The sequence below is a fragment of the Polyodon spathula genome, chromosome 22 (genome assembly GCF_017654505.1).
Source record: "Polyodon spathula isolate WHYD16114869_AA chromosome 22, ASM1765450v1, whole genome shotgun sequence".
Classification (NCBI taxonomy): Eukaryota; Metazoa; Chordata; class Actinopteri; order Acipenseriformes; family Polyodontidae; genus Polyodon; species Polyodon spathula.
The window spans coordinates 19,468,189-19,490,327 of NC_054555.1; the positions used below are offsets into that span (position 1 = coordinate 19,468,189).

General features: G+C 40.2%; 1 protein-coding gene across 5 annotated transcripts in view; it reads left to right on the top strand.

Annotated features, from left to right (window-relative positions):
• LOC121297376 (CXXC-type zinc finger protein 5-like) overlaps window positions 1-9,337 on the top strand; it is a 32,865-nt gene extending 23,528 nt beyond the window's left edge. For 4 of the 5 annotated variants that reach the window (XM_041223666.1, XM_041223663.1, XM_041223664.1 and 1 more), the window contains exon 3: window positions 7,885-9,336. In XM_041223666.1, the coding sequence (XP_041079600.1) occupies window positions 7,885-7,929 (45 nt within the window). In that variant the 3' untranslated portion in view covers window positions 7,930-9,336. Of the gene's footprint in view, window positions 1-7,884 lie in introns of all 5 variants that reach the window. The other variant, XM_041223668.1, reaches the window with a different exon arrangement.
• Window positions 9,338-22,139: the final 12,802 nt, after the last annotated feature.

Consider the following 22,139-nt stretch of genomic DNA (forward strand, 5'->3'; position numbering starts at 1 on the left):
AACTGCTATTGCTATGGGTGTGTCACAAAGACGGCCAGAGTAGGGGACGTCCAACCAGAAACAGGAAAATAAACAAAGAGAGAGGTGGAGTTTGGTGGAGCTGAGCGAATGCTTTCGCTCAGCATTTAATAAATAAACAAACAGTAAACTGTTGTAACAATACAAAAACAGGACTCGGCACATTCGCCAAAATAAATAGACAAACAAAACGGACTAAACAAAACACGGTGAGCTTTTTACTTTACATTATTATTAATTTTATTCTCTTTTCCTCCGTCTCCAATCCCGTTCTCCACTCACCGAACACACAACCCCGAGTGGGTGAAAACATGCAGCTTTTATGCAGCTGTACCAAGACTCGATTGCTAATCAATCATTCAGTTGGAGTCTCTGTACAACTACACGTGAATTAATAAAGTGCAATTCCCCGTGCTCACATATTATTACTTTTTACTTGCACGTGAAGTGCTGTGCAATCCTCATGCCTAAATACAAATATACATTTTAAACACTCGTGTTACATAGACCCGTTTATATCCCATGTACCAATGACTATACACCAACATTAACACACAACCGATAACACAAAATACACACAGGGGCGGGCACTTTGCCACAGGGTGCTTTTTGATTGTTTTCAATGTCATGATGCCCTTAAAGAGTAAGCAGCGGGGTTCAGAGAAATATAGCATTATATATCCCTATGTGCTGCTACAACTGTTTAAATAACGCACCTCATTGTTCTTTTCATTGTTAACATCTAGAGTTCTGATAAAGTGATGGTCTGCTGCTTATGAAACAGGATGTGTGATGGTTTTGTGTGGTTAGGGTTAGAGAAACAGGATGCGTGATGGTTTTGTGAGGTTAGGGTTAGGGAAACAGGATGCGTGATGCTTTTGTGAGGTTAGGGTTAGGGAAACAGGATGCATGATGGTTTCATGAGGTTAGGGTTAGAGAAACAGGATGCGTGATGCTTTTGTGTGGTTAGGGTTAGAGAAACGGGATGTGTGATGGTTTTGTGAGGTTAGGGTTAGAGAAACAGGATGCGTGATGGTTTTGTGAGGTTAGGGTTAGGAAAACAGGATGCGTGATGCTTTTGTGAGGTTAGGGTTAGGGAAACAGGCTCATCAGTGCATCTTGCTAGAATTCTGATAAAGAGATCGCCTGCTGCTTAAGAAACAGGATGCGTGATAGTTTTGCGTTGGTTAGACAACTACAATCAGTGAGAAATGTTGGGGAAGTTATTTTTAAAAAGTAATCCGTAACAGTTACACATCACTTTTTTTACACATCACAACATTGTAACTAGTGACAGTAATGTATTACTTTGAAAAAAAAAAAGGTTTCTACAAGGGGAGTGGCACCTTTCCTCAATGTGACTAACCTTCAGTCTTGCTAACTTAGAAACAGTTTTAGTGCAGGTGGTGTCAGGGTTAGCAGCTCATTCCTGAGATCGACAGGACCTTGAAGAGCTTCTCTGTCAATACATTGCTTTATTTCTTACTATTATCTACTGTGAGTTCATTTGAGACAAGTCAATAAGTTACAAAGTAGATTTGTTTGAATATACACGTTTGTGTTTGAGAGTGTTGTATATCAGTAAACAGGATGCAAGAGCATGTTGTTTTTTTGTTTCCCCTATTCTATGATGTTTCAATCATTCTGGGTTCTGTTGCTCGAGTTACCATGTTTTGGTGACCTTGGCTTTGAAGTTAATTTTAGCTTGTCTTGCGAGTCCTGCATGCTAAGACTGACCACAATCTGCATTCTGTGCCAGTCATGTGAGAACTCCACAAGCCCCACCCCTCTACTTTAGAAAGACAAAGAGCACGTGTCACTGTCGCATGATTTGTATGGTCGAGGAAGGTTTTTCAGTCCCAGCACTTCTACAGACAAGTTCAAAACCAGGTAAAGGCTGAGAGAAATGAGAACCACTCAGAAAGATTGCATACATACAATAATAAAATAAATCCAAGCAATTCAAATGATGTTTGGACCTAGGTACTCTATTAGTGAATGTGAAAGGAGGGCAGCCAGGGTCTATTTAACAAAACAGCACCAAGAAACACCAGTGAGGTCTATTTAACAAAATACCACCAGGAAACACCAGCGAGGTCTTTTTAACAAAACAGCACCAGGAAACACCAGCGAGGTCTATTTAACAAAACTGCACCAGAGTCCAGAAACACCAGCGAGGTCTATTTAACAAAACTGCACCAGAGTTTATGAACACCAGGGAGGCCTATTTAACAAAACTGCATTAGAGTCCAGAAACACAAGCTAGGTCTATCTAACAAAACAGCACCAGGAAACACCAGCGAGGTCTATTTAACAAAACTGCACCAGGAAACACCAGTGACCGGAGGCATGATCTCCATATGACATTTTTAACTCGACCCAATAAGAGCCACCCAATCTCCCTCTCCAAGGCTACTCAATTCCTATATTCTGTATAATGCTGCCGTTGGCCCCTACTGCCTGCAGTTAGTTAGAGACCCACACAGTCTCAGATACGCCACAGACTCCACTGCCTCAGATACTCAGATACTCCACTGCCAGTCAATTATACTTTTTTTTAGTTCCCATAAAAATACTAAAATCACAATATAGAAATGTCAGTACAAAGGAGGAAAGGCAGGGTTTTTTATACTGTGTGTATTTCCAAAGCGCACGTGAGTGGAAACGGAGTGACAGGTAAGGGTAAAGGAATTAAATCCCCTGGAAGGAGGGCATACTGAGATGCCCACACGTGGTGTTCTTGTGACCCTGGGATGGCTGAGTGGTGGGGGCGGGTTGTTGATCCCCTTGAAGGAGGGCATACTGAGATGCCCACACGTGGTGTTCTTGTGACCATGGAATGGCTGAGGGGCGGGAGTGGGTTGTTATCATGCTCCAAGTCTCTTATACTCCCTGCTGCATTCTGTCAGATTGCTGAGTCTGTCCCTGTTACAAACCTCTGAAGGCATATACCTCAGAAAGGATATTTCCTTTGTCCTTGTTGTTAGTAACTTATGAGTTACAATAGTTATCAGTTAAAAAACTAAAAATCATGTAGGTGTCTTCATTAATTTGACAACGATCTAATTTAAATGTGATTGCTTGACAAGTGCCTACTGAACCATTGAGAAAGCTTTTTGTATATTGTGTATCCAATGAGAAAGCTTTATATATATATATATATATATATATATATATATATATATATATATATATATATATATATATAGTGTATCGACTGAGAAAGATTTAATATATTGTGTATCCAATAAGAACTATTTAATATAGTGTGTATTCAATGAGAAAGCTTTAATATATTGTGTATCCAATAAGAACTATTTAATATATTGTGTATCCAATGAGAAATCTTTAATTTACTGTGTATCCAATGAGAAAGCTTTAATATACTGTGTATCTCTGGAAAGAGAGGGTTCTTGCAGAGCGTACATGTGTATCATTTGAAGGTATTCATAGTAAAAACTAAAACCATTTTTTTGTTAAATTTGAAGTGTTTGACAATAATTTGGCCTGTTTTAAGAGTCTTCCTTTAAATGTGAATTTAGCACTGTTGTTAAGAACCTTGATATGGTTGGTGAGCTGGAAAGCAAAGCTGCTGCAGCTCAGAGGGATGAAAGAGTGTTCGTCACACGACCCGACCTGCCAGCTCTCCAGCTGAGACTGCTGTGTTTCAGAGAGGGGGAGGAACAAGACCGAATTAGAAACAGCTTGAAATGTATATCCGGTCCACAAATCATTAACGAGATAACTTGCCTTTGAAACATTCCTTTCTGCGTGGAAGCACAACTACAGCTTGTTAGCACTGGAACTGTCTGTGTGTTTCACACTACAGCCTGTTAGCACTGGAACTGTCTGTGTCCTTACGCTACAGCCTGTTAGCACTGGAACTGCCTCTGTGTGTTTCACACCACAGCCTGTTAGCACTGGAACTGTCTCTGTGTCCTTACGCTACAGCCTGTTAGCACTGGAACTGTCTCTGTGTCCTTACGCTACAGCCTGTTAGCACTGGAACTGTCTCTGTGTCCTTACGCTACAGCTTGTTAGCACTGGAACTGCCTTTGTGTGTTTCAGACTACAGCCTAATAGCACTGGAATTGTCTTGTGTGTTTCTGCACTGTTACAATGTGAATCTCACCCCTCCACATAGTAAGGAAAACACTGGCCTCCATCTCCCTGTGAACGGGTAATAGGTTGTCTGCACCATGAAACCAGTCTAGAAACTAGTCACAGCTAGTCCACTCTAAATCATATATTGTAGATATGAAAAAAAAAAAAAAAACCTCAGAAGCAAAAATGTATTTCAAAATTGGTTCATGCAAGCAGTTCCATTCTGTGCCTGTCAGGCATCAGTCAGCATGCTCCACAGGTTCCTTCAGTGCTCCCTCCAGCTCCGTGGCCATGCCTGAGGGGTTTGGCTCTCACACCCCCCTGTCTGCCTGTTATTCTGTTCCATGCATGGTGTATCTTTTAATTGCAGTTTTGAGTGAAGCCTATGTTGTATTTTCCTTTTACTTAGTAAAAAAAAAAGCTTGCGGTGGCCTTGCATACACGGACTGTAGAGTGACATTCTCTCTGCCTCTTCACGCCTTCTTTCCTGCCATTATCCAACAAGCTGCTTCCCCTATTGAATGACAGGCTTTGCAGCCAGTGATATAACCCTTGAAAATAAGGCATTCCTAAATGCAAACATTTGTTTGTTATAGCATGTTTCCTTCGTAAGTGCACCCCTTTAAAGTTTTTTGTCCTGTCTCATTAGCTTTAATGGACGATCATCACAGCTCCCCATACACTTGTGCTGCAGAACTGTGTATGATGTCTTTCAGCACTAATTTACTCTTCATTAACACAGCCCTACTGTGACTATTTCAGTTTGATATGCAGAATGCTTCCAGGACTGCACTGGCAGTCTGCCTTTTGAGTGGCGTTACATTTGCCAGACTTCTTTAACGGTCTTCAGTGTTGAAATTTTGGCAAATCTGGCCCTGAAGCTCACCTTCAACCTAATATAGCTTCTGGATCATAGAGGCCATGGATACCGAGTACAGATTTGGTGTGCAACAGTATTCTATGATGCTGTTGGTCAGGTTCGAATATCGTTATTGTACAAAATAAATGAACCAATGCTTGTACTTGTTTTTATGCATTGTGTACACTGTTAAAACAGGATGCTCCTGGTAAGGGAACCCACTTCCTCCAGCATGGAGCACAGGGTGTATTAGAATCCTGTGGAACGATGGTTATACTACCGTTCCCATGGTTACACTATTTCTCTGGCATCACCCTTTGATCTTTTGATTGACTCATTCTATGAATCTTCTAACTAAATATGGCTGTTTGGCTTTGGAGAGAAGGCAAGTGCGGGGCAGATATATTGTTGATAAACAAAACCACAGTTTGTGCTACAAAGCCACAGTCAGAACAATTCAACAGAAAAGTGAAAAGCATGTTATTACTCACAATCATTTCAACAATTAGTTAATTATAGTATTATAGATTTCAAACGTAACACTTAGAAAAGGCCTTACGATTTAATTTTAACATTTTGCCGAGTACTTCTCTAAAATAAGATAGCTGGCAATGATATTTAGGTCTTTTGTCTTTTTTAGGTTCAGTAAAATGATCAAAACCTTTACTCTATTCCTGATTCATATCCCTTTGTTTATTTTTCTAATGCCACTTGCATGTTCGGCGTCTAAAACATAGTTCTCGCTACTATAATCACTTACAACAGGCACTTTTGTCTCTAAGTGGGATTTCAAACTTAAAGGAACTCATGACATCATTCCCACAATATGAAGCAAACATTTTAACTGTTTTAACTGAGTGTAACAAAAGAGCAAAAACAAATCTAATGACCAAGGTTCTAATGAAGTTAACAATCCATTGAATCTCATTATCAAACTAGTATCAATTAGGAAGAAAATAATCCACAGTTTCACATGCCAATGGCAGTCTAAACAGTGAATTTCCCTGATTCAACACTTCTCGTTGTTTATCCCTTATACTATGCATTTACCATGCCATGTTATTTTTGTGTTTTACTGTACCGCTCCGGACTTCACAATGCTTACCTGTGCTTTCACTCTACATTATTACATTTCGCTGTGCTTTTATAATGGTAAACATCAATAAGGGACCATGCATGCGTTTCGTTGAAGGTGTAAAGCCAAGGCCTGATTCTCTCTTATTAACAGTATTAGTATCCAGCTGTGATCTCTTTGGTTTCCAGGCTGTATTTAACCCTTTGCAAATATGAGGGCTCACATTATAATATGATATGATAAGTCTTGTGATAAAGCTACAAGCCACAATACAATGTGTCTGATGAAATGGAGGTATCTCAGTATACAGGTCACAATACATTCTATTGCACACCATAACAAACAATATGTATCGTGATATGCAGGCCACAATATAATGTGTCTCACGATGTGCAGGTCATCTATGACAGGGCACTGCATGTAATGGTCCTGATGATTGTATGATGTGTTAGAAGGCATCCTGTATTTGTGTCATTCACAGTATTGTTTCCCAACTTTTTTCGGCACAAAGTGTCCCAAAAAGCAAATACTTTTTAAAGTGTAAACTGCACATAATGTTAATTTAAATCCTATACGGGTGCCTTTCCAGACTTAATGACCTTGATTTTAATGAGGCTACCTCACCGACCTCCTGTTATGTGATGCTGTCATGTTCACACTCCTCTTACACTACAGTGAGCCTTGTTTAAACACCTCTTACACTACAGTGAGCATATCCAGAGAACTGAAATTTTGGATAGCACATGTGTTTTGTTCATTTGTGTCTGTGCCTTTTTAAATGTCTGAATTTTTAGTTAAAATGTGCATGTTTCAAGGGTATTAAGCCCAATGTAGCTACTGTAATAATGATGCTTCTTATGAATAGCTGAATAAGACAGGATGATGCTGTTTCACTTATTCTAAAGGGCTCAGTACAGTGGTGCTGTTTCACATACTCTAAAGGGAACAGTAAAATGTGGTGCTGTTTCACGTACTCTAAAGGGATCAGAACAGTGTGATGCTGTTTCACATACTCTAAAGGGATCAGTACGGTGTGATGCTGTTTCACATACTCTAAAGGGATCAGAACAGTGTGATGCTGTTTCACATACTCTAAAGGGATCAGTACGGTGTGATGCTGTTTCACATACTCTAAAGGGATCAGAACAGTGTGATGCTGTTTCACATACTCTAAAGGGATCAGTACGGTGTGATGCTGTTTCACATACTCTAAAGGGATCAGTACGGTGTGATGCTGTTTCACATACTCTAAAGGGATCAGTACAGTGTGTTGCTGTTTCACATACTCTAAAGGGATCAGAACAGTGTGATGCTGTTTCACATACTCTAAAGGGATCAGTACGGTGTGATGCTGTTTCACATACTCTAAAGGGATCAGTACGGTGTGATGCTGTTTCACATACTCTAAAGGGATCAGTACAGTGTGTTGCTGTTTCACATACTCTAAAGGGATCAGAACAGTGTGATGCTGTTTCACATACTCTAAAGGGATCAGTACGGTGTGATGCTGTTTCACATACTCTAAAGGGATCAGTACGGTGTGATGCTGTTTCACATACTCTAAAGGGATCAGTACAGTATGTTGCTGTTTCACATACTCTAAAGGGATCAGAACAGTGTGATGCTGTTTCACATACTCTAAAGGGATCAGTACGGTGTGATGCTGTTTCACATACTCTAAAGGGATCAGTACAGTATATTGCTGTTTCACATACTCTAAAGGGATCAGTACAATATGGTGCTGTTTCACATACTCTAAAGGGATAAGTACAGTGATGCTATTTCTTCTGCCAGGCTGAACCCTCTCCCTCTTCTCTCTCTGTTCCAGAAGGTGATGCTGCCGACAGGAGCAGCGTTCCGCTGGTTCCAGTAGAAGGATCAATTCCAAAGCTTTGTCATCAGGTGCATTGCCACCGCTTGCTTGTATTGTCTCAAGCAAAGGATATTTGGCTGAAAAACTAATGGATGCACCTACTTTTCCTGAACCAAAAATAAACAAAAGTATATGGCAACTTTCATTCCTTTTTATATGTTCTGTTTGGTACCTTTGTCCTTTTTCAGCAGTTTTAAGTGATTCTGACATTGATAAATACATTGCCAAACCGAGAAATACCAGACTGAATATGGACAATCAAATCATTTCTGTGTTTGGTGTTAATGTTGTTTATGTGTGAAAATAAAACTGTACTTGTGTAGAGAATGTACATTTACAGCTATATTTTAAAACTAGTGGCTAATGACGAGGACTATTGTAATTTAGCACCATTGTTACTACTTACCACATATTCTGTATTTCTGATTTGTTCATTTTTGTCATAAATCTCTAGTTTTTAAATGGCTCAAATGTTTGTAATTAAAAGAAAAATGACAAAGATGTAGTATCCCTTTTTCTGATAAAAAAAAAAAAAAAAAAAAAAATGTTAGTTTCGCTTTACTCTTGTGTTCATGCAGCCAGAGATATCTGTTTTGAAGGGGTTGCTGGAAACTTTTATTACTCAATGTTTTTTTTTTTTATTTTTTTTTTTTTATTTTGTGAAATTCACCACGACGAATGTTCAGTTTTATCTGTAGACAGAACTTTTATAAATATTGAGAGACACATTAAAAACCAGACCCAGCTCTGCTATGCCCACAGCAGCTGGGAGCCCAATCCTCTCGTTCATACAGTAATCTACATCTTTCAACAGTCATGTCCAGACCCAGCTCTGCTATGCCCACAGCAGCTGGGACCCCAGTCCTCCCATTCATACTGTAATCTACATCTTTCAACAGTCATGTTTGTAATATTTTAGAAGTTTGGGCTGTTTTGTGAATTAAATGAATGCATGTATTTGTTAAAGATTTACAGATTAAATCCTTTTGCCTGCTGTATTTTTAAATACTGTGCTTCATTTTGTTAAAAACAACACAGTATGAAAACAGTCATGAAAACGTTGGGTTTGTTTTTTTGTTTTTTTTTCGCTTTGAGGATCTGGTTTGACTTTGGTGATTTAAGGTGGTACAGTAAATACACTATCAACATATGTAATACTGAAAATATTCCCTTGGGTGCTTACTATAATTTTATATTTTAATAATATAAGAAATGTGAAAATAGATAGGATGTTTTAAAAACCATAATGTGAGTGAGTGATTGCAATTTCATATCTATAAAATAAAATTTGTTGCAAAAAGTTGCAGTTAACTGTACATTTTGATTACCCTGTATTATGTTTAAAGTGATTCCAAAAAACTTTTGAGTCCAAGTATATATCTGATTTGAGTGTTGAATGGATGAACCTGAAACTTTGTGTTACTCAACCCCCTGCAGTCTTTACAAGAAACACCTTTCTTTACCTTTGCTGGATCCCGTGTTGTTCATAACACAGCAATTGCTTTGATATTTTTATTAGCAAATCATAGATAAATCAACTTTATTTCAACGTTTACTGGGGTATGTTTGCCAGGAGAAAGTGAATTTGTCTTCTACTATTGGCAGTGTATTCAGATCACACTCCCTCCTGCAACAATGCTGGTGCACTGACTGAAATGAATGGCATATTGTGGGAACAGAAAATCAGCGCTGTTGAAGCCCAGTTGATTTATACGGAACCCCTAAAGGGACATGGTGTGAATTAAAAAAAAAAAAGGTTATTATCTTGTGAGCACAATATGGGGTAGATGTAAGTATAGGCGCAGTGCAAATAATTGTGGATGCAAAATTCAGTTATTTTGTACTGCGCCTATGTAAACTTAAGCTCAAATGCAACTAATAATCTGCAGTTATGATAATGAGTGCATCGGTACCACTTACTGCCCACAGGTGACTCAGTTAGGATTACAGAGCAATAGATGCTGTATGACATTTGTGGAGCAAGAAAATACAAACCAAAAAAAAATTAAACATGTCAGAGTAAGGACAGCAAAGTCCTCTTGGAGCATGGAAAAGAAAAGAAACATTTTCTGAGAAGGAGCTGAGAGTCCTTACAGCTGAGCTCACTCAGCATGAAGTAGAGTTGTTTAGAAAAGCCTCCGCCAACATCAGTTATGTGAGTATCCTTAGGAAATTATATGTATTGGCCTGCCCTTTTTAGCATGACATCCAAAGATTTGCCTAGCACTGATGGGTTGGGTTATCCGTCAGGGCATTCCAACTGTGGTCTGAAAGCAACTAGAGGCAAAGTAGTGCAGATAACACAGGACTTGTGCAGGGATACCGGTCCTTAGATTGATACTGGGTTCTAGGTTATCCCCCAATTCAGCTATGAGGACAAGGATGACTTGCAGAGTGAGACAATAATACTTTAGCACCACATCCTCCGGCATCTCAAACAAAGTGACCCTGGGATTGAATATGCAGGGTCTTTGTCTTGCTCCTCTGAACATGTTCCTGCCTCTCCTCAACAAGAGCCAAGTGTTGCCACCTTAGGAAGTGTACCGCGGTAGCCATTCTGAAGCCAATGACAGGTCTCTGCAGATGTGTGCTTTTATACAGCTTAGTTACTCACTTCTATAATGGTTTGCACCTTGTAGGAAGAGTTGTAAGGATTTTGAAGGGTCAGCAATTGCTAAGTGTAAGGAAAAATCCTTACATCACATTATAATGTTTGCACCCTCTTAGTATCCTGATCCCGCCCAATTCCATGCTCTTCATTTGTATACATTTCAATATCATTTTAATGTATTTAGGATGGTGTGACAGGAAATGGCGTTGCAGTGACATCAGGCCAGAATGAGGAAGTGAAAACACAGGCAAGTACTACAGTTGAAAAAAGAGAAGCGTGGTGCGCCATTTATTTTAAATACAAAAATAAATAAAATATTTAAACAAAAATAAATACGGCTCACAGAGCAAAACAAAATATTTAAACAAAAATAAATCACGAACACAAAACACTAAAGGTCCAGCTTGGCAGTAGCCTTCACGGTTCCTTTATATTTTTATAAATTCTCCTTTCTCACTCCTCGCTCGCTCTCGTACTCTCCTCCGTACACCCACCCTGAAGTGCAGAGAGCAGCAGGTATTCATACAGGTGACCATCTCCCGATTAGCAACAAATGAATCACTTATTAATTCAGGAGATGGCCACCTTCTGCATGAGGTTTAATTATTAAAGTGGATGGGCTTCCCATCCACGCTGCAAAAACAAAATACGGACCCGCCGTCATTTACAATACATAAATACAATAAATAAATCACTAGCAGACGCGTGTGTTTTTCTGATAACAAACAAGCTGAAACTCGGAGCAGCTGATTCAAATTCAGCGCCGTTTTGAGACACGGGCGAGGGGAGGAGCCAACAGCACAGCAGAACAACGCAGTTAAACGAGGCAGTCTTCCCAGCGACAGCGAGTGGAAGCGACAGCGAGTGGGAGAAGTACAGCGTGGAAAAGTACAGAGGACATTGCTTTAATCAGAAAACAGAGGACATTGGGGAAACACAGCCGCGTGTGTTTTTCTGATAACAAACAAGCTGAAACTCGGAGCAGCTGATTCAAATTCAGCGCCGTTTTGAGACACGGGCGAGGGGAGGAGCCGACAGCACAGCAGAACAACGCAGTTAAACGAGGCAGTCTTCCCAGCGACAGCGAGTGGAAGCGACAGCAAGTGGGAGAAGTACAGCGTGGAAAAGTACAGAGCAGTTTCGAAGCAGAAAGGAGAAATTGCATCTTGAATTGCTTTAATCAGAAAACAGAGGACATTGGGGAAACACAGCCGCGTGTGTTTTTCTGATAACAAACAAGCTGAAACTCGGAGCAGCTGATTCAAATTCAGCGCCGTTTTGAGACACGGGCGAGGGGAGGAGCCGACAGCACAGCAGAACAACGCAGTTAAACGAGGCAGTCTTCCCAGCGACAGCGAGTGGAAGCGACAGCAAGTGGGAGAAGTACAGCGTGGAAAAGTACAGAGCAGTTTCGAAGCAGAAAGGAGAAATTGCATCTTGAATTGCTTTAATCAGAAAACAGAGGACATTGGGGAAACACAGCCGCGTGTGTTTTTCTGATAACAAACAAGCTGAAACTCGGAGCAGCTGATTCAAATTCAGCGCCGTTTTGAGACACGGGCGAGGGGAGGAGCCGACAGCACAGCAGAACAACGCAGTTAAACGAGGCAGTCTTCCCAGCGACAGCGAGTGGAAGCGACAGCAAGTGGGAGAAGTACAGCGTGGAAAAGTACAGAGCAGTTTCGAAGCAGTTTGAAAGCAGGTTGACGGCTGCAGAAGAAACTAAACTTCAAAAAAAAAAAAACCTCAACATGGTCTTCAAGCCAGTAATCTGTGACACCTGCTTGATGTGGGAAATCCGAGAAAACCCAGCGGAGCTAAACCAAGTGTGCGTAAAGTGCCGCGCGATCCAGGATTTGCATAAACTAGTAAGCATGCTAGAAATGGAGCTGGAGGAAGTGAGACAGCAACAAGATCTTGAGGAACTGGCACACCCACAATTCATGGAAGTCTGCATCACCCCTAACAGACTGAAAGCCACCAGGGAGATAGAAGGTCAGAACAGCTGGGTTCAGGTAGGCAGAAGCAGGGAAAAAAAGAAACTTCGTCAAACACAACCACCAGAAATCAAAACAACCAACAGATTTGAGTCACTTCAGAATTTTGATGAGCAGAACCAACAACAAGAGAATGAAAGGAACAACATCCAGGACCCTATTGACAGTGGTGACCAGACAGCAAAAAGAAGGGAGGTCATGATTGTTGGGGACTCCATATTGAGAAACACAGCAAGTTCAGTTCGCAGTTTGGACCCCCTTACTACAACAGTGTGCTGCCTTCCGGGAGCCTCGGTCAAGCACATCACTGAGAACGTGGACAGGCTCCTAGAACGAACAGGAGACGACCCGGTAGTAGTCGTCCACATCGGTACAAACAACATTGGAAGAGACAGACCAAAATCCCTGCAAAACAAATTCAGAGAGCTAGGAAGGAAATTAAAAGAGAAAACCAAAACTGTGGTATTTTCTGGTATACTACCCGCACCTTGCAAAGGACCATATGGACAGCTGGAAATAATTAATCAAAACCAATGGTTGAAGACGTGGTGCACACGGGAAGGCTTCACCTATCTTGATCATTGGACCACATTCTACAACGAGGACTATCTGTATAGACGGGATGGACTGCATTTAAATAACAAGGGAACTAGTCTACTTGGAGAAAAGATCCTCGAGCAGGTTCGGAAGCATTTAAACTAGAAAGGAAGGGGGGAGAAATCAACAAAAAAACAGAAGGGAGACCGCATCAAAACAAGAACAACAACTCAGGTAAGACAACCATTAAATGTGTTTATCTAAATGCTAGAAGTATCAGAAACAAAATTCTAGAACTTGAAGCTACTGCACTAACAGGTAACTATGATGTGATAGGTGTTACAGAAACGTGGTTATCTGAGAGTGATGGGGACGAATATAATATTTGTGGGTATACACTGTATAGGAAAGACAGGCAGGACAGAAGAGGAGGAGGGGTAGCGCTATACATAAGAAACAGTCTTGAAGCCCAGGTGTTAAACCTGGACAAAGAAAATAAAACCGAATCAATATGGGTCAGAATAACAGACAAAAATTCAAAAGGCATAATAATAGGAGCATGCTATAGACCGCCAGATTCAGACGGTGAGCACAATAATCTGTTATACAATGACATTAGAAATGTGTGTAGCAAAGGAGAAGCCATACTAATGGGGGATTTCAACTTCCCCCAAATAAAATGGGAAAACCCGGTGGGTAGCACGAAGGATGAAATAGAAATGGTGGAAATGACAAATGACTGCTTCCTAACACAATTTGTGAAGGCACCCACTAGAGGGGAGGCATGCCTTGATTTAGTCTTTTCAAATAACGAAGATAGAATAACTAAAACAGAGGTCAGAGAACCACTGGCAAACTCAGACCACAACATGGTCTCATTTGAAGTGTTTTTTAAATCCCCAAAAGTAAAGACTAAAGCTAAGGTTTACAATTTTAGAAAAGCAAACTATGAAGGCATGAAACAGAGACTAACAGAAGTAGATTGGAGTAAAATAGAGAAAACACCCACAGAAGAAGGATGGTTGTTCTTCAAAAACGTAGTACTAGAGGCGCAAAACAATTATATCCCTAAAGTAGACAAATCTAAATGTAAAACTAAATTGCCAAAATGGTTTAATAGATCAATTAAAAAAAATATTCAGCGAAAAAAGGCACTTTACAGAGCATTAAAAAAGGACCAAAAAGAAAGTACACAGAAAGAGTACACAGAACTGCAAATGCAAGTCAAAAAGGAAGTTAGAAAGGCCAAGAGAGAAATAGAAATGAACATTGCTAAGGGAGCTAAAACCAATTCCAAAATGTTTTTCCAATATTACAACAGCAAGAGAACATTCAAAGAGGAGATTAAATGTTTAAGAGATACAAATGGCAAAATCGTAGAGGAAGAAAAAAAAATAGCAAATATGTTAAATGATTACTTTTCACAAGTTTTTACAAAGGAAGATACTGACAACATGCCCCACATGTCATCCAGTTCCTATCCAGTTTTAAATAACTTTAGCATAACTGAGGCAGAAGTGTTAAAGGGACTAGGAGCTCTTAAAATAAACAAATCCCCTGGGCCGGATGAGATCCTCCCAGTAGTACTCAAAGAAATGAAAGAAGTAATTTACAAACCGCTAACCAAGATCATGCAGCAGTCTCTTGACACAGGGGTGGTACCGACAGACTGGAAAATTGCAAACGTAATACCGATCCACAAAAAGGGAAACAAAACTGAACCAGGTAACTACAGACCAGTAAGCCTGACTTCTATTATATGCAAACTTATGGAAACTATAATAAGAGCCAAAATGGAAAATTACCTATATGGTAACAGAGTACTGGGAGACAGTCAACATGGTTTTAGGAAAGGGAGATCGTGCCTAACTAACTTGCTTGATTTTTTTGAGGATGCAACATCGATAATGGATAATTGCAAAGCATATGACATGGTTTATTTAGATTTCCAGAAAGCTTTTGACAAAGTCCCGCACAAAAGATTAATTCTCAAACTGAACGCAGTTGGGATTCAAGGAAACGCATGTACATGGATTAGGGAGTGGTTAACATGTAGAAAACAGAAAGTACTGATTAGAGGAAAAACCTCAGAATGGAGTGTGGTAACCAGCGGTGTACCACAGGGATCAGTATTAGGTCCTCTGCTATTCCTAATCTACATTAATGATTTAGATTCTGGTATAGTAAGCAAACTTGTTAAATTTGCAGACGACACAAAAGTAGGAGGAGTGGCAAACACTGTTGCAGCAGCAAAGGTCATTCAAAATGATCTAGACAAGATTCAGAACTGGGCAGATACATGGCAAATGACATTTAATAGAGAAAAGTGTAAGGTACTGCACGCAGGAAATAAAAATGTACATTATAAATATCATATGGGAGATACTGAAATTGGAGAAGGAATCTATGAAAAAGACCTAGGAGTTTTTGTTGACTCAGAAATGTCTTCATCTAGGCAATGTGGGGAAGCTATAAAAAAGGCTAACAAGATACTCGGATACATTGTGAAAAGTGTTGAATTTAAATCAAGGGAAGTAATGTTAAAACTGTACAATGCACTTGTAAGACCTCATCTTGAATATTGTGTGCAGTTCTGGTCACCTCGCTATAAAAAAGATATTGCTGCTCTAGAAAGAGTGCAAAGAAGAGCGACCAGAATTATTCCGGGCTTAAAAGGCATGTCATATGCAGACAGGCTAAAAGAATTGAATCTGTTCAGTCTTGAACAAAGAAGACTACGTGGCGACCTAATTCAAGCATTCAAAATTCTAAAAGGTATTGACAGTGTGGACCCAAGGGACTTTTTCAGCCTGAAAAAAGAAACAAGGACCAGGGGTCACAAATGGAGTTTAGAAAAAGGGGCATTCAGAACAGAAAATAGGAGACACTTTTTTACACAGAGAATTGTGAGGGTCTGGAATCAACTCCCCAGTAATGTTGTTGAAGCTGACACCCTGGGATCCTTCAAGAAGCTGCTTGATGAGATTTTGGGATCAATAAGCTACTAACAACCAAACGAGCAAGATGGGCCGAATGGCCTCCTCTCGTTTGTAAACTTTCTTATGTTCTTATGTTCTTATGTTCTTATATAAATACATACATGAATAAATCACAAGACAAGTACAAAATGAACTGCACAGGGGCGGAGGGGGAAACCACATTCTTAAAATAACTACAGGGCTGCTCACCCTGTTACAGATGGCAAAGCGGAAATTTAATAGCGGGTGCAGAATGCCATGTAAAATCAGACTTCATGGCAGTTAAACATGATTTAAGACTGAATTATGGGGGTTTTGCACCAGCAAATCCATGAGCACAACATAATATCCACGAGCACAACATAATATCCGTAAGCACAACATAATATCCATGAGCACAACATAATAGCTATGAGTACAAGATAATATCCATGAGTACAACATAATATCCATGAGCACAACATAATATCCATGAGCACAACATAATATCCATGAGCACAACATAATATCCACGAGCACAACAAAATACCCATGAGCACAACATAATATCCACAAGCACAACATAATATCCATGAGCACAACAAAATATCCACGAGCACAACATACTATCCGTGAGCACAACAAAATACCCATGAGCACAACATAATATCCATGAGCACAACATAATATCTATGAGTACAAGATAATATCCATGAGTACAACATAATATCCATGAGCACAACAAAATATCCGTGAGCACAACATAACATCCACGAGCACAACATAATATCCACAAGCACAACATAATATCCACGAGCACAACATAATATCCATGAGCACAACAAAATATCCATGAGCACAACATAATATCTATGAGCACAACATAATATTCATGAACACAACATAATATTCTTGGGCACAACATAATATATCATCAGCACAACATAATATCTCGTGAGCACAACATAATATCTATGAGTACAAGATAATATCCACAAGCACAACATAATATCCATGAGCACAACATAATATCTATGAGCACAACATAATATTCATGAACACAACATAATATTCTTGGGCACAACATAATATATCATCAGCACAACATAATATCTCGTGAGCACAACATAATATCTATGAGTACAAAATAATATCCACAAACACAACATAATATCCATGAGCACAACAAAATATCCATGAGCACAACACAATATGTCATGAGCACAACACAATATCCATGAGCACAACATTATATCTTGTGAGCACAACATAATATCTCGTGAGCACAACATAATATCTTGTGAACACAACCTAATATCCCTCAGCACAACATAATATCTATGAGGACAACATAATATCCAGCGCACCAGCACACACTACATTGAATGGGCACAAATGCAATTCAAGCCCACTAAATCAAGAAGCATCTCTATAATTAAAGGTAAAGTAGTAGATAAAAGGTTCTACATTAATGGTGAGGCAATACCAACAGTGTCCGAGAAGCCAATGAAAAGTCTAGGGAGATGATACAACGGGGATCTAAAGGACACAGTTTGTGTGCAAGAAGTTAGACAACAAGCAGTGGAAGGGTTGAAGAGCATAGGCAGCAGCGCTTTACCAGGCAAACTGAAACTCTGGTGCTTTCAGTTTGATCTACTCCCAAGACTGCTGTGGCCACTGACCGTGTATGAGGTTTCCTTGACAACAGTTGAGAAGCTGGAAGCTTTAATGAGTTCACAAGTCAGGAAATGGTTGGGAGTTTATGGTAGTTTAAGGTAAAGGAATAGTGCAGCTACCAATCTCTGCTCTAACCGAGGAGTTTAAGTGTGCCAAAGTCAGACTGGAAATTACATTAGTAGATTCATGTGACAAATACGTAAGGAAGGCAGCACCTGTGTTGAAAACTGAAAGAAAATGGAGGGCAAACGCTGCCCTTCTAATCAGAGATATTATGGGAAAAGTTCAGCATGGAAAAGGAGCTTTTGGTCTCAGTTCAGCTCCTCCTATATGGCACAAGGAAACCCCAGATCAACGAAGGAAGCTGGTAGTCAATGAGGTGCAAAAGCAGGAGGAGAGGATCAGGTGTGTAAATGCCGTTTCCCAGGTCAAGCAGGGAGAATGGATGAGATGGGAGAGTGTGGAACAACGCAAGATCGGCTGGCAAGACCTATGGACAATGGAACGAAGCAGGATCAGTTATATGATATGATGTTCTCCCATCACCACAGAACCTAAAACTCTGGGTGGGTGAGATTCCCTCATGTCCTTTGTTTTCATCACCTGCAACATTAAGGCACATTTTGACAGAATGTAATGTGGGTCTTAGCCAAGAACAGTTTACTTGGCACCATGACCAGGTGTTGCGATGTTTGGCATTAGCATTGGAAGACAAGCGTAACCTGACCAATAAGTTGCCACCAGTTCCATCAAAGCATTACACACAAAAGACAGAATTCACCCGTCTAGGAGAGCAACCACCAAGAAAAGGTGATAAAACCAAGCCTCGCTCAGGGCAACTGGAAGCTGCTAGAAACTGGAAGATTCTGGCAGATGTTGGTCAACGGCTTATTTTTCTACCTGAGATTGCCACCACTAACCTTTGACCAGACATTGTCTTGTGGTCTGGATCAGCACGCCTTGTTCATCTGGTAGAGTTAACAGTGCCATGGGAAGATGCTGTGGATGAGGCGTATGAGCGGAAGAAACTAGCTGCTGAAGTGGAAACAGCGAGGATGGAGAGTCCGAGTTTACCCAGTGGATGTGGGTTGTCGAGGATTTGTGGCACACTCTACAACTCGGTTTCTCAGAGACGTTGGGTTCAGTGGCCAAGAGTTGCGTCGCACAGTGAAGAACTTATCTGAAGCCTCAGAAAGGAGCAGCAACTGGCTGTGGTTGAGACGGAAAGATTCTGGATGGGGATCTCAAGCACAATTGAAAGAATACAACACTGATGTACAGGTAAGTAAGTTGGACTGAGCTGAGTGGGGGATGGAGGGGGGTGATGCTGGGACACCAGAATCACTGTTGAGCCCTCTTGAGGTGTCGTGGGCTAGTCAACAAAACACAGAGGATGGAAGGTGCCCACTTGAAGACCCCAGCGATGTACCCTACTTAGCTCAGTCCAGACGGTTGTCATGCTGATGCACTGGGGAGACCACAATGGGTAGATCCCCAGAGCCAGAATTGCAGCCATTGTGTGTGCTGATGTGCTGGGGAGGCAAAATGAGCTGATTGCTGGAGCCAGCATTACACTTCAACAATCAACACCAGACAGAAGGATAGCTACATCATCAGATGGAAAACAATGCAAATGGATGGAGATGCAAATGGATCACATTAGTTTACTGCAAAGCTACATCTTAGTTGATGCTTATCTTGTCGAGAGCCGAGTTCAAATCAGCATGATCTACTCTCATGTAATGGAAATCATATCCATGAGCACAACATAATATCCATGAGCACAACATAATATACATGAGCACAAGAGATTGTGGTAACAGAGCGCAAAGATATGGCTAACCAATTGATTGAGTTTTACTTTGATCTTGGACTAAAATGTAAAAATATTATCTTTCTACTTCACGCCCATCATAAATATATAATAATTGAAAGATATGACCCACCACTCCTGATGCAATTTTAAAACAGGTGCAGGACTGTGCTAATATAAACCATACTTTCTTTTACTTGTAAAATGCTGCAAACATCCATCCTGAAACTGTCAGCAGCCACACCCCTAATATTGTAACGTTTCACAGGAGATGCTTCAATGCGTCTTTATTTTCGGATGCTATCTCACACACGCTAGAGTCCACTGCTGTGTCTGCTTCTTTGCATTCAACCACTTTATTCCAATAACAACACACAATGGTGTTGCAGCGCCTTCTTATAACCTTTGTCCCGCCTCCTTATGCAAATATGGTACCAGGGCTCTGGCAAACTACATTGGCCCTCAGCTGCACACTACGACCAATGTGCACAGACAAACAACAGCCAATGGGGACAGACAAATAACAACCAATGGTAATAGACCATGGAAGACAAACAGGCAGGCAGGTTACATTATAGACGGGAATACACACAAACAAGGTTAACAAAGCAACTGTGGAATACAGTGGGGTGGAATAAACACACAGCACGTAAACAGAGATAGACCGCAGGAATGATAGTACACAAACAAAAGCATGGATCACTACAATATTTTGTAAAATCATAACCCCTTAAATACCATTTCTAAAGTAGGTAGTATATTATAAACAGGACAGTAGCATATCAGAGAGATAGATAGTGGTGTTCACAAGATAATATATGTCATGTGCACCATGTTACTTTAGGGGTTCCTTAGATTTTTGACCCATGATGTGTGAATAAACATTTTAAGAGTCTATAATATGTTAAAAAATATAGTGCAGCAATGCAGCAGTGAAGGTAAGGAAATACATTTCTTGTTAGCTTTTATGTTGTTGTAACAAACTCAGTACTTTCCTGTCATGCATTTCCAAATGTGTATGTTTTCATTTTTATTTTAAAACCTACGCCAGGGGTAAATTATTTTATGTGAAGGTTCTTAGTTACAGCTGGCCAAGGTCCAGAGCAACATTTTCACACTGACTGCTATCCCCATACCCACATACACACAGAGCTCACAAATACAGTTCCTATCCCCATACCCACAAACACACAGAGAACTCACCGATACAGCTCCTATCCCCATACCCACAAACACACACAGAGCTAACAAATACAGTTTATATTCCCCTACCCACAAACACACCAGAGCTCACAAATACAGTTCCTATCCCCATACCCACAAACACACACAGAGATCATAAATACATTTCCTATCCATACCCAACACACACAGAGCTACACAAATACAGTTCCTATCCCCATACCCACAAACACACATAGAGCTCACAAATACAGTTCATATCCCCATACTCAAAAACACACATAGAGCTCACAAATACAGTTCCTATCCCCATACCCACAAACAGACATAGAGCTCACAAATACAGTTCCTATCCATACTCACAAACAGACACAGAGCTCACAAATACATTTCCTATCCCCATACCCACAAACACACACAGAGGTCATAAATACATTTCCTATCCCTACCCAACACACACAGAGCTACACAAATGCTGTTCCTATCCCCATACCCACAAACACATACAGAGCTCACAAATAAAGTTCATATTCCCATACCCACAAACACATACAGAGCTCACAAATAAAGTTCATATTCCCATACCCACAAACACACACAGAGCTCACAAATACAGTTCATGTCCCCATACACACAAACACACACAGAGCTACACAACTACATTTACAACGTGTCGCTACTTTTAGAGTTCTTCCCTACATTTAAAAGAGTTTTACTAATACATTTTTAGCATAACTACTATCTCGTTTTCAATTGTCTGTCTTCTTGCTGTCTTGTCTCTTGACTACCCTGACCTACTCCATGTCAAAGGAAGTTCTCAGTTTGCTTGCCTTGGCTTCCAGGAAATGTGTTACAATTTTACCTCATGGGTCATTTCAACTCAGCAATGTCTTTAGGGTCAAGCATCTTAAGGGTTGCAAATCCTGTCAATGATTAGGGGAAGCAGCTGGCTGGTGTCTGACCGGAAAGATGGACCTGATGGGGTGGAGGCAATTTCATTCTTTAGCTGAAATGACAATGAGAGTACATGGCTATATGAATGCAGAGAGTTCTTTAACCCAGTGAATAAAACTTCAACAAACTTAAAAAAAAACCTGGCAATGCATGAATAAACCTAGTGAAGCAGTGGATATCGTATAGCTTCATTGTTTCAAAGATATCAACAAGGTCATAAAAATCAAATTTATTTACCAATGATTTTTCAGTTGTCATTAGAAGCAGACCACACAGATGAGGATTGGTCGTGAAACACTGTCTACAATTTTTTTTCCCTTAAAGTCAATTTTGTCGCCTCTAATCAGAGTAACAGATCGTCTACATTTTCGTTTACATTTTTTCAAACCGAGTACTAACAATTCAACCAAGTATTAAATTAAATTTTCCAAATGTACATATGTTTTATGAATGAAAAAGAGAAAAACATAAATGAACATTCA